We start from the raw sequence: 12,912 nt of genomic DNA, 5'->3' as shown, positions 1-12,912 counted from the left end.
TGACCAATGTATTTGTCAAAACAAATACTATTTTATGGATGGCATATTGTTAATTTTCTTTTGATGCTAAATAAGATAAGCATATTGTGCAGGAAGATATGGATCACTACAGAAGGTTTAGAAAGGAAGAACAGTGGACAATAACACTATTTGGTTCATACTAGATACCTATTTCCTAGAACAGTGCCTGACACATAATAGACACCCAATAAATATTTATAGATTGAATTCCCCCCTCTCCTGTCCTGCCATCTATTTCAAAGCTAAGGGACCAGGTGTTTTCCAGGACATCTACCTTTCCCAAAGGGCCCCCAAGTCATTACAATTTCCATAAGGTTGTGCAGTTTTCTGGCAGCCGTCCCAGAGGGGGACATGCTTCACGTAACAAGTCAGCGTGCACTGCTTCTCCAGGGACAGAGCCCACAGGAGCTTGCTTGGCACTACTAATGAGAATTTTTTTTCTTTTTTTTTTTTTTTGTGGTCTGCAATGGAGAGGCTTGTTTCCTCAGCAAAGCGTACACACATCCCTTTAGAAACCCCATGGCTCGCACCCCTATCAGCCGTTTGCAGACGGGGAGAGGGCATTCAGCCGCGAAACCTTTGAGATGATGTCTGGGTTACAAGAGAGCAACCAAGTTTACAAAGGCTTTTTCTCAAAGTGTTTTCACTTAGAACTTATTTGAGAGTGCTGATGACGAAAGAGTAGCAGGCTGAGTCAGATGGTCTCGGTGGAAGGCAAACATACCACCTCTCACCCTCCGCAGGCAGCTGCTGCTTCCTCTTGCCAGAGCTGATCTAGGAAAGGGTGGGCCGTTTTATTCTCCTCCCTCTCCACCTGAAATGGGTCCTGTCTGCACCAAATGCCTGGGCACCTGTGCCCTCTAAGACTCAGTCCTCAATGAACCAGTTTATATGCTCCCCCCCGCCCCCTAGCAGAGATTCAGTTACAGATGTACTGACAGGTGATGCTGGGCAAAGTCATAATATTTCTGGACTCAATTTCTCCATCTGTAAAATGAAGTTTTGGAGCTAATTGATTTCTAAGGGCCCCTTTCGAGCTCTGAAACTTAATCTTTACATATGCCATATTCTCCAATGAGAGATTGAGGTGGGAAACTGAGCCTTCCTCTTCTACTAAGGCTGTACTGCCAGGGAAAGTAAAGCCTTTAGAAAAGTCAGGTACAAGGTGAGGACTAAGGCTGGCAGAGTTATTTCCACACATGCGTTCATTTTCTCATCTACTCATTAATGAAGACCCATAATGAAGACCTACCACTTGCCCCAAGAGTGCGCAGCCGAAACAGAAACAAAAACTTGGTCACTGCTTGAGATGAAACACTAGACCACACCCACCACAGGGCGGGTTTTATGAAGATTTTAATGAGGCACTGTGCCTGGCAAGGTTACTAGAAGGTGATGAGCAGAGTTATGAATGATTTTTAATTACCCAAGTTCCCACTTCTCATTGTGAATTTATTATGTGGTCAGGTAGCATAATCAAGGATTACTAGGAAACCAATGTGATTCTGGATAAAAGTAGTCTTTGTTTTGTTAACCTCAGAGGCTGTGTGAAGGATTTAGGAGGTTGTGTATCAGTTTGGTTGACTGTTTCTTTTGTTTGGCTTTCTCTGCCATCCAGTGTTACCCTAAGCTATTTAAAGTTTTATTTCTGTGATTCTCAATAATGGACTTTTCCCAAACCACAAAGCCCTTCACTGCCCTAATGAGTCTCTACCGATAGGAGTGTGTGGAATCCCTTAGGTGTGTTGAGATGGAAAAAAAAAAAAAAAAGGCTCCATTGCTTTGGAATATGCTGAGGGTGTTTCTCCCCTTGGCCCAAGAACACTGAGTTAAAATGAGTGCTGTTTCAAAGGTAGAGTCTGGCCTAGGTTGGTGCCTCTCTTTCTAGAAAGGTGACATCTTTGCCTGAAAGGGGGCCTGAAGCATGTTTAGACGCAGGGAGCAGAAACTGTTTCAAAGGATGTGATGGTAGGTGGATCAGCTACTGACAGAACTCTTTATCTTTGTCTGATTCAACTTTTAGTCTCCTCCATAGTTCCAGTTTCTTGGGGCAGGGCAGGCTATTTTATGGCTTGTTGTAGAGATTTGCTTTAATTACTAATGTCTCATAGAAATAAACCCAATTTCTAACACACGTAGGAATAGAATAACCCTAGAAAATAATAGCCCTATAAAAGAGGACTTGGAGTTGCTGGTACTGAGAAGGGATAAAAGAATAGGGTAATAAAAAAAAATTAAATGTCAGTATCAAGCATATTAACTGAACTGAAAATCCCTGTGTGGATAATAAAACACCTTTAACTTAATAATAATAAAAATGCATTTGATGTAGATAGCAATGGGGGAAATGAAGCAGGAATCTGCATCTTGTTTCTTTCCAAGTTATATCTCACAACTCCTAATCTTACTTAAGCAGAGTTCAAGTCTATTGGATAATCAGTCTTTCAGGGATGTATGGAGGGGCAATGACTCCCATATTCTCCAAACAAAAAGCATGAATGCCAACTGCAGTACATAACACTTTGGTTAAATACAAAACAGTTCTTACAGAGCAGAATCTGAGGCAGTGGAAGGAGAGCATTAGGTGGTGTAGTAGACTGCGTTTCAAAAGATGATTGCAATGATATCTCCCATGCCACGTGCTCTTTTGATGAGTAACCCTTCCATTTCCCACATTCCCTGTGAATATGGGTTAGCCCTAGGACTTGTTTTCATCGAAAGGTTATCATGAGTGATGCTGTGTATGTACCTTCTGTAGTTGGGCCTTAAGAGATCATAGCTTCTGCTTCACTACTTGGAATACTCATTCTTGGAATCTAGGTGTCATGCAAAGAAGTCAAGCGATCCATGCGAGGAAGCAGAGAGATATCCTAGCCTCCTAGTTAGCCCTCCCAAGGTGCCACTCTTATGAGTAAAGCCATTCTGGGACTCCAACCACAAGTGCCATCTGATTGCAGCCTCACAAAAGACACTAGTTAATACCATGTAAAGCAGAAGAACTGCCCAGCTGCACCCTGGCCAAATCTGTGACCTCCAGAATGGTGAACAAATAAAATGATTGTTGATTGAAGTCACTACATTTGGGGGTAGATGGTTAACATTAGCAAATGAAAATCAAAACAGGTGGAAATCTCCCTCCTAGATCAATTATAGGAACAAGTTAGATAGTCATTGTTTTGGGAACTCAGAGACAGTTTGAAGCCTCAAATTCACCTTTCTGGTTTTACCAATCCACTCAACATGGGGAAAAAGGAGGAATGAATTCCTTTCGACTCTCAATAGTAAGTCTTGTTAGGATTTCTGGATGGCACTAACCTTCAAGGAAAAATTGACTTTATCTGTAGACTGGTAGCTCTTGAAACAGAAACTCTCCATTCATGCTCAAAAAGGGGTTCTGATGATGCTCTTTTGTCCACCACGCCCTCGAATGAGTCTCTTCCTGTTGTGGAAAACCTAAGTCAAGAATGTGCCATTTCTCTTCATCCAGTTATTTGCTATTATTGAGAATTGTTACTGGTGCCTAGGGCACAGGATGTTTCATGAATACCATTTCTGATGACTATTTGTTATCACACACCGCTGTGGCAGCCTAAGCCCCTTATCAGAGTCTGCTTCTGACTAGGAATCCCTAGCCAATCAACCCTGCTTCTGTGGAATCACCTCTTCTATTTCTTTTCTGCCATAATTTCCACTCATCAGCTGATGTGCAGTTAGATTGCAGGCACATAGAGAGGTGGCCGTTTGCAAGTTCCTTTCAGATCACACCAATGCAACTGGTGGGAGATTCCCACCCACTATAAAGGGTTTTTTTGATTTAATGAACAGAAACACAGGCTGAGGGCTCAGGAGAAGCTTTCCCAAAAGGTTTGGTTCGTGCTATGTTTTTCTGTATGTGAAAATTTTGCTTTGGGGTTGTGAACTCTTTAAAACAAACAGCTGAGGTCATTGTTAATGGGAGACAGGATGACTCGCATAGCTTCTGTCAAGACTGACTGCTTTTAGGGAGGAAATGCAGCAAACAGGGTTGGGCCTTTTCACAATGATCCATCTTTTAAAAGCATTGGTGAATGCCCCATCACATTAATCATAGGAGTCTGGCTTACATTGGAAATGGAGAGCAAGAGCTACTTATGAGGCTCAAACTATGAGCTGGCTGCGTAGTGACAGAGGGCCACGTAATCTCATCTCCTTCCCACCTGCCTGCTTGGGCACAGAAAGAAGGCAGGGACATTGAAGCTAATAGGTCTTACAGTATCATGTCTCTCCGTTGAGGTAAGATGTAGAGAGAAATCTCGTTTCGCTCTGGGATCGGCCTGGCCAGGCACGAGTCTCATCACACCTCTTTGATTCACCACCCTAACATCCTCCAGGAATCAAGAAGGCCGAAGCAGATGCATCTTCTGCCTCACAGGACCTCTGCAACACGTCTCACTCCCTACTAAACACATGCTTATTAACTAAACTTATATCCAAGAAAGCAACCATCATACTACATAAAAATGCCCAAGAAAATCAAAGCAGAGTAGAAACGTCGAAGGAAGGAACAATTCTTGAAGCTATCAGACAGCCGATATTGCAGAACTAACCAGTCTGAAACCTAAGGAAAGACAGGCAGCTTCAAGCAGACAGGGAAGACAAGCACATGCTTACCTGCAGCAGAAGCTGGGTACCAGGCAAGCTGGTAAGAAGTCAGCTAAAATTGTTAACACATTCCTAAAGGCTGAGTGTGGACCAGCCAGAGTACAGAACTTCTGGGAACAATATACACCAGAGGAATTTAGGAGACTCTTTCTCACAGACATCACCACTCAAGAGAGACTGGGATTGGAACAGGAGAGACGAGAAAAGGCTTCCTTCACTGTGAAGGCCTGGGGAAGACATGTGGTGGTCATTTCAAGAAAGGATCAGAGTTCTGTCCTAGGTACTTCTACCCTTTCTCAATTGCAAAAAAGAAAGCCTTGAGCCATTTAGGAAAGAAGGGGCAGAATTTAGGGCACAGGACGAGATCCAGTGCAGCTGGGGGAAGGGAATACCCTTCCCATGGATGCCCTGGATCCATGGGGAAACACAGAAAAAGGAGGGTGTCCAAGATCATCAGACAGCCCTTACTGCTGACGGAGGGGCAGGAGCACTGAGAAGAGAAAATGTGAACACTTTTACTCCTTACCTCCAAACCAGCAAGAAACAAATAGCCAACAGCAGTGGTAAACTGCTGGAGGAGACACACTCGGAGACGAAGCAGAAAGCGAAGACCCACACAAGGATGCCACTCCTGTTCTCTTCAACACTACAGTGGAGGTTTCTGGCAGTGCAATAAGGCAAGGGAAGAAAAAATGAAAGAAAGGGAGAAATAGCACTACTCATATATGACAAGATGATCTACAGAGAAAATCTCCCCCAAGTCTACAAAAAAAGCTACTAGTACTAGTAACCAAATTCAGTAAGATGACAGCACACAGGGTCACTCTACAGAAAGATGTACCCTGATGCTATATAAATAAATACTTAGAAATTTAAGTACTTTTATTTAAAAAACACCAAAACCCATGATCTTAGGTACCAGATCTGTATGATGAAAACTACAAAATGATGAAAGAAATCAAAGAACACCTAAATACCCAAACTTATGGATTAGAGGACTCAAGATTAGTAAGAGGTCAAAATTTCCCAAATTGTAGATAAATACATTGCCAAATTCAGACTTAAAATGAAGAAAGTAGGGAAAACCACTAGACCATTCAGGTATGACCTAAATCAAACCCCTTATGATTATACAGTGGAAGTGAGAAATAGATTTAAGGGACTAGATCTGATAGACAGAGTGCCTGATGAACTATGGACGGAGGTTCATGACATTGTACAGGAGACAGGGATCAAGACCACCCCCATGGAAAATAAATGCAAAAAAGCAAAATGACTGTCTAAGGAGGCCTTACAAATAGCTGTGAAAAGAAGAGAAGTGAAAAGCAAAGGAGAAAACGAAAGATATAAGCACCTGAATGCAGAGTTCCAAAGAATAGCAAGAAGAGATAAGAAAGCCTTCCTCAGCGATCAGTGCAAAGAAATAGAGGAAAACAACAGAATGGGAAAGACTAGAGATCTCAAGAAAATCAGAGATATCAAGAGAACATTTCATGCAAAGATGGGCTCGATAAAGGACAGAAATGGTACGGACCTAACAGAAGCAGAAGATATTAAGAAGAGGTGGCAAGAATACACAGAAGAACTGTACAAAACAGATCTTCATGACCCAGATAACCACGAACGTGTGATCACTCACCTAGAGCCAAACATCCTGGAATGTGAAGTCAAGTGGGCCTTAGAAAGCATCACTACGAACAAAGCTAGTGGAGGTGATGGAATTCTAGTGGAGCTATTTCAAATTCTGAAAGATGATGCTGTGAAAGTGCTGCTCTCAATGTGCCAGCAAATTTGGAAAACTCAGCAGTGGCCACAGGACTGGAAAAGGTCAGTTTTCATTCCAATCCCAAAGAAAGGCAATGCCAAAGAATGCTCAAACTACCACACAATTGCACTCATCTCACACGCTAGTAAAGAAATGCTCAAAATTCTCCAAGCCAGGCTTCAGCAATACGTGAACCATGAACTTCCAGATGTTCAAGCTGGTTTTAGAAAAGGCAGAGGAACCAGAGATCAAATTGCCAACATCCCCTGGATCATGGAAAAAGGAAGAGAGTTCCATAAAAACATCTATTTCTGCTTTATTGACTATGCCAAAGCCTTTGACTGTGTGGATCACAATAAACTGTGGAAAATTCTGAAAGAGATGGGAATACCAGACCACCTGATCTGCCTCTTGAGAAACCTACATGCAGGTCAGGAAGCAACAGTTAGAACTGGACATGTAACAACAGACTGGTTCCAAATAGGAAAAGGAGTATGTCAAGGCTGTATATTGTCACCCTGCTTATTTAACTTCTATGCAGAGTACATCATGAGAAACGCTGGGCTGGAAGAAGCACAAGCTGGAATCAAGATTGCTGGGAGAAATGTCAATAACCTTAGATATGCAGATGACACCACCCTTATGGCAGAAAGTGAAGAGGAACTCAAAAGCCTCTTGATGAAAGTGAAAGAGGAGAGTGAAAAAGTTGGCTTAAAGCTCAACATTCAGAAAACGAAGATCATTGCATCTGGTCCCATCACTTCATGGGAAATAGATGGGGAAACAGTAGAAACAGTGTCAGACTTTATTTTTGGGGGCTCCAAAATCACTGCAGATGGTGATTTTGCAGCCATGAAATTAAAAGATGGTTACTCCTTGGAAGGAAAGTTATGACCAACCTAGATAACATATTCAAAAGCAGAGACATTACTTTGCCAACAAAGGTCCATCTAGTCAAGGCTACGGTTTTTCCAGGGGTCATGTATGGATGTGAGAGTTGGACTGTGAAGAAGGCTGAGAGCCGAAGAATTGATGCTTTTGAACTGTGGTGTTGGAGAAGACTCTTGAGAGTCCCTTGCACTTCAAGGAGATACAACCAGTAGTTCATCCTAAAGGATATCAGTCCTGGATGTTCATTGGAAGGACTGATGCTAAAGCTGAAACTCCAATACTTTGGCCACCTCATGCGAAGAGTTGACTCATTGGAAAAGACTCTGATGCTGGGAGGGACTGGGGGCAGGAGGAGAAGCGGATGACACAGGATGAGACAGCTGGATGGCATCACCGACTTTATGGACATGAATTTGAGTAAATTCCGGGAGTGGTGATGGCCAGGGGGGCCTGGCGTGCTGCGGTTCATGGGGTCGCAAAAAGTTGGACATGACTGAGTGACTGAACTGACTGACATTTCCAGTGAAAGAAGGAACTTTTTAGCGGAAATTGACAAGGCGATTCTAAAATTTATATAGAAAAGCAAAGAAACTAGGAAAGCCAAAACTATTTTGAAAACAAAACAAAATTTGAAGATTCACATTACCTACTTTCAAAACTTACTATAAAGTTACAGTAATCATGACCAAGTAGTATTAGTGAAATTACAGATATACAGGTCAGTAAATTAGAACAGAAAGATCAGAAGTAGACCTAACACATATGTGTGGTCACTGGTTTTTGATAAAAGTACAAAGGCAATTCAATAGAGAAAGGAGAGCTTTCTCCGCAAATGCTGCTGGAAGAACTGTAGAGTCATTATATTAACTTCCTATGAGTACCGTAATAAATTATGATAAACTGGGTGGCCTAAAACAAGAGAAATTTATTCCTTCTCAGTTATGTAGATCAGAAGTCCAAAATCAAGATGCTGGCATATCCCTCTGAAAGTTCTAGAGGAAAATATGTTTGTTGCTTCTTCCAGCTTCTGGAAGCATCATTAGCCTACACATCACTGCAATCTCTGCTGCTGTGGTCACACCACCACCTCCTCTCTCCCTGTATGTTTCAAAAATTCCTACATGTGTTTGCATTTAGGGCCAACCTGGATAATACAGGATAAACACTTCTCTCAAAATTCTTTTTTTTGTATGTGTGTGTGTCCCCAAAGCTTTATTTATTTATTTTTAAAATTTTATTTATTTATTATTATTATTTTTTTTTTTTTTACTTTACAATATTGTATTGATTTTGCCATACATCAACATACATCCGCCACGGGTGTACATGTGTTCCCCATCCTGAACCCCCCTCCCACCTCCCTCCCCATACCATCCCTCTGGGTCATCCCAGTGCACCAGCCCCAAGCTTCCTGTATCCTGCATTGAACCTGGACTGGCGATTCGTTTCTTATATGACATTATACATGTTTAAATGCCATTCTCCCAAATCATCCCCTCTCCCTCTCCCACAGTGTCCAAAAGACTGTTCTATACATCTGTGTCTCTTCTGCTGTCTCGCATACAGGGTTGTCATTACCATCTTTCTAAATTCCATATATATGCGTTAGTATACTTTATTGGTGTTCTTCTTTCTGGCTTACTTCACTCTGTATAATAGGCTCCAGTTTCATCCACCTCATTAGAACTGATTCAAATGTATTCTTTTTAATGGCTGAGTAATACTCCATTGTGTATATGTACCACAGCTTTCTTATCCATTCATCTGCTGATGGACATCTAGGTTGCTTCCTTGTCCTGGCTATTATAAACAAAATTCTTAATTTAATTGCATCTTGTGCCTCATAAAGTAACATTCGCAGTTCTAGGGGTTAGGATGGGGACATATCTTTGGGGGGACCATCATTGAGGCCACCAAAGCTGTATACAAATAATCCAATCTATACATTATATCATGTATAAAAATTAACTCAAAATGGAACATAATGCCTAAACAAACAAAAAAAATCTAAAACTATAAAACTTACAGAAGAAAATCTTTGTGGCCTTGGTTTAAACAAAGATTTCTTGGATCTAATACAAAATGCCTAATCCATAAACTCAAAAAAATTGATAAGTCATACTTCATAAAAATTAAGAACTTCTGCCCTTTATTTTTTTTTATTTTTATTTTTTTTTGGAATTCCAGTTGAGCTATTTTATTTTATTTTTTTTGATTTCTCTTTTCCCATTTTTTTAAAATTTTATTTTATTTTTAAACTTTACAATATTGTATTAGTTTTGCCAAATATCGAAATGAATCCGCCACAGGTATACCCGCGTTCCACATCCTGAACCTTCCTCCCTCCTCCCTCCCCTACCCTCCCTCTGGGTCGTCCCAGTGCACCAGCCCCAAGCATCCAGTACCGTGCATCAAACCTGGACTGGCGACTCGTTTCATACATGATATTATACATGTTTCAACTTCTGCCCTTTAAAAGAGAATGAAAAACAGCCACTAACCAGGGGAAAATGTCTTAAAATAATATATATAATAAAGGACTGGTATCCAGAATAAAAAAAGAACTTTCAAAACTGAATAATAAGAAAAACCCAATTTTTTGAATGAGAAAAAAATTTATATAGACATGTCACCTAAGAAGGTACACAGATGATAATAAGCACATGAAAAGATGCTCAACATCATTAGTTGTTTAGGAAATATAAATTAAAGCCACAACAAGATCACCATACACCTACTGAAACAGCTCAAATTAAAAACAAAGTTGTACATCCACGTGGAAAATACCTTTGCAATTTCTCATTAAGGCTTAGCGTACAATCCATACACACAAATCCTACTCTTAGGTATTTATAAACGCTAAATGAAAAACTTATTTTCAGAGCAAAACCTGTATGTGAATGCTTAAAATGTCTTTATTCCTAACTTCAAAAAACTGGACATAGTTCAGATGAGTGGATAAACAGACAGTGGTACACCTATACCATGGAACACTACCCAGCAACAAAATGCATGAACTACAGATACCTGTTACAACATGGATGAATCTCAATGCATATATTTTCTACTCCAGGGTACCTTCCCGACCCAGGGATCAAAGCCATGTCTCCTGCATCTCCTGCACTGGCAGGCGGATTGTTTACCACTAGCGCCACCTGGCAAGCCCCAAAGTGAAAGAAGCCAGACTGAAAAAGCTCTATATTGGATAATTCTTTTTTTTGTTTTCCATTATGGTTTATTACAGGATATTAAATATAGTTCCTCATGCTATACAGTAGGACCCTGTTTATCCATTCTATATAGAACAGTTTGCATTTGGCAATTCCAGACTCCCAGTCTATCCCTGCCACCCCTCTCCTCCTTCTTGGTACCGCAAGTCTGTTCTCTATGTCTGTGAGCCTGTTTTTGTTTCATAAATAAGTTTATTTGTGTCATAATTTAGACTCCACATACAAGTGATTTCATATGATATTTGTCTTTCTCTTTCTGACTTAATTTGTATGATAATCTTTAGGTCTATCTATATTGTTGCAAAATGGCATTATTTTATTCTTTTTTTATGACTGAGTAGTATTGCACTCGGAGAAGGCAATGGCACCCCACTCCAGTACTCTTGCCTGGAAAATCCCATGGACGGAGGAGCCTGGTAGGCTGCAGTCCATGGGGTCGCTAAGAGTCAGACATGACTGAGTGACTTCACTTTCACTTTTCACTTTCATGCATTGGAGAAGGAAATGGCAACCCACTCCAGTGTTCTTGCCTGGAGAATCCCAGGGACGGGGGAGCCTGCTGGGCTGCTGTCTACGGGGTCGCACAGAGTCAGACATGACTAAAGCGAGTTAGCAGCAGCAGCAGCAGTATTGCACTATACATACATACAGAAACACACACACATATGACTACAGCCATGAAATTAAAAGACTTTTGCTCCTTGGAAGAAAAGCTAAGACAAACCTAGACAATGTATTAAAAAGCAGAGACATCACCTTGCTGACAAAGGTCCATATAGTCAAAGCTATGGTTTTTCCAGTAGTCATGTATGGTTGTGAGAGTTGGACCATAAAGAAGGCTGAGAGCCAAAGAATTGATGCTTTCAAACTGTGGTACTGGAGAAGACTCTTGAAAGTCCCCTGGACAGCAAGGAGATCAAAGCAGTCCATCCTTAAGGAAGTCAACCCTGAATATTCATTGGAAGGACTGATGCTGAAGCTGAAACTCCAATCCTTTGGCCACCTGATGCGAAGAGCCAACTCACTGGAAAAGACACTGATGCTGGGAAAGATTGAAGGCAGGATGAGAAGGGGGCAACAGAGGATGAGATGGTTGGCTGACATCAGTGATTCAATGGACATGAGTTTGAGCAGACTCCGGGCTACAGTGAAGGACGGTGAAGCCTGGCATGCTGCAGTTCATGTGGTCACACAGAGTTGGACATGACTGAGCAACTAAACAACAACAATATATACACATGTTCACATCTGTTGTCCACTTTTCTGCAGGCTTTTTCCTATTGATTAGTAAGAGCTCTTTATATGTTCTGAATGTTAATCTTCTGTCAATTACAGATATGAACATATTTTCTTCTAGTCTGTTACTTGTATTTTAACTCTGGTTTTTAAGTTTTCATTAAACTCCAATTAGTTTTCAATTTATTCCTATATGTTTTATTAGCAGACAATTATATTGTTTATAATTAAGGACAATTTTTTTCTTTTCCTTGCCTTTTATTTCTGCTTGTCATATTCATTAACTGGAAAATATAGTACCATGATACTGGTGACAGTGGGCATTCTTATTTAGCAATTTAATTATCTTACCTAATAATTTTTCTATTTTCATCTACTGATAATGTGAAATATCCTTGTGTTTCTCAGATAAATCTTATTGGTCAAGACAGATTATTCTTTTAAAATGCTGTTGAATTCACTCAGTAGTATTTTACTTCAGATTAAAAAAATAAATGTTCTAATTTAAAATGTTTGTTTGTTTGTGTGTTTCTGGAAATGCAACTTTAGTAATTAGTCTAATTTGATTAGACTAAAAAAAAGTGAACTGGGAAGATGTTCTGTTTTTTTTAAATTCTGATATAATTTAAATAGTGTTGTAAAGGAATACATTAAATAAGATTATTCACTAAATATATGGTAAAAAACCACATCAGAGGACTGTTCAGTCCTCAAGCCTCTTTTATTTATTTTAAATTAGTTTCTTTCTTTTCGTAAAAATCTTTGTTTCTAATAACATCGATCTTTTAGTTGTTGACTGGTAATATACGTAATGTTGATTCAAAGTATAACATCAATATTACCAACTATAATGAACCTATGAGCAAAAATTTAAAAACATTTTGCAGTCCTTTTGTGGAAAGAATAGAACTGTTTTCAAAAGTAACTTGAAATTACTATTTGTCTCACATGGTTATATTATCATTTTAATACACAATTCACTTAATTATTTTGGTTTCATGCAAATTTTGAATCTTTCATTTTATATTATCATTTTAATACACAATTAGGTTAATTTATTTTGGTTTCATGTAATTTTTGAATCTTTTATTTTTCCCTTTTTGAATTAATATTTTATACTTTGATAAA

The 12,912-nt window shown here is 39.8% G+C and overlaps 1 protein-coding gene across 3 annotated transcripts in view; it reads right to left on the bottom strand.

The window, feature by feature from the left end:
* The window catches only part of EXOC6B (exocyst complex component 6B), a 721,824-nt gene that overhangs the window by 36,830 nt on the left and 672,082 nt on the right, over nt 1–12,912 (bottom strand). Inside the window, exon 21 of one of the 3 annotated variants that reach the window (XM_059891507.1) lies at nt 3,337–3,460. The exons of the other annotated variants lie outside the window; for them this stretch is intronic. Within the exon in view, the coding sequence (XP_059747490.1) occupies nt 3,356–3,460 (105 nt within the window). The 3' untranslated portion in view covers nt 3,337–3,355. The remainder of the gene's footprint in view (nt 1–3,336; nt 3,461–12,912) is intronic. 3 annotated transcript variants of the gene reach the window in all.

The sequence above is a fragment of the Bos taurus genome, chromosome 11, assembly GCF_002263795.3.
Source record: "Bos taurus isolate L1 Dominette 01449 registration number 42190680 breed Hereford chromosome 11, ARS-UCD2.0, whole genome shotgun sequence".
Classification (NCBI taxonomy): domain Eukaryota; kingdom Metazoa; phylum Chordata; class Mammalia; order Artiodactyla; family Bovidae; genus Bos; species Bos taurus.
Note: the sequence above shows the minus strand (reverse complement) of the source record. Positions and strands in the feature narration are given on the sequence as shown.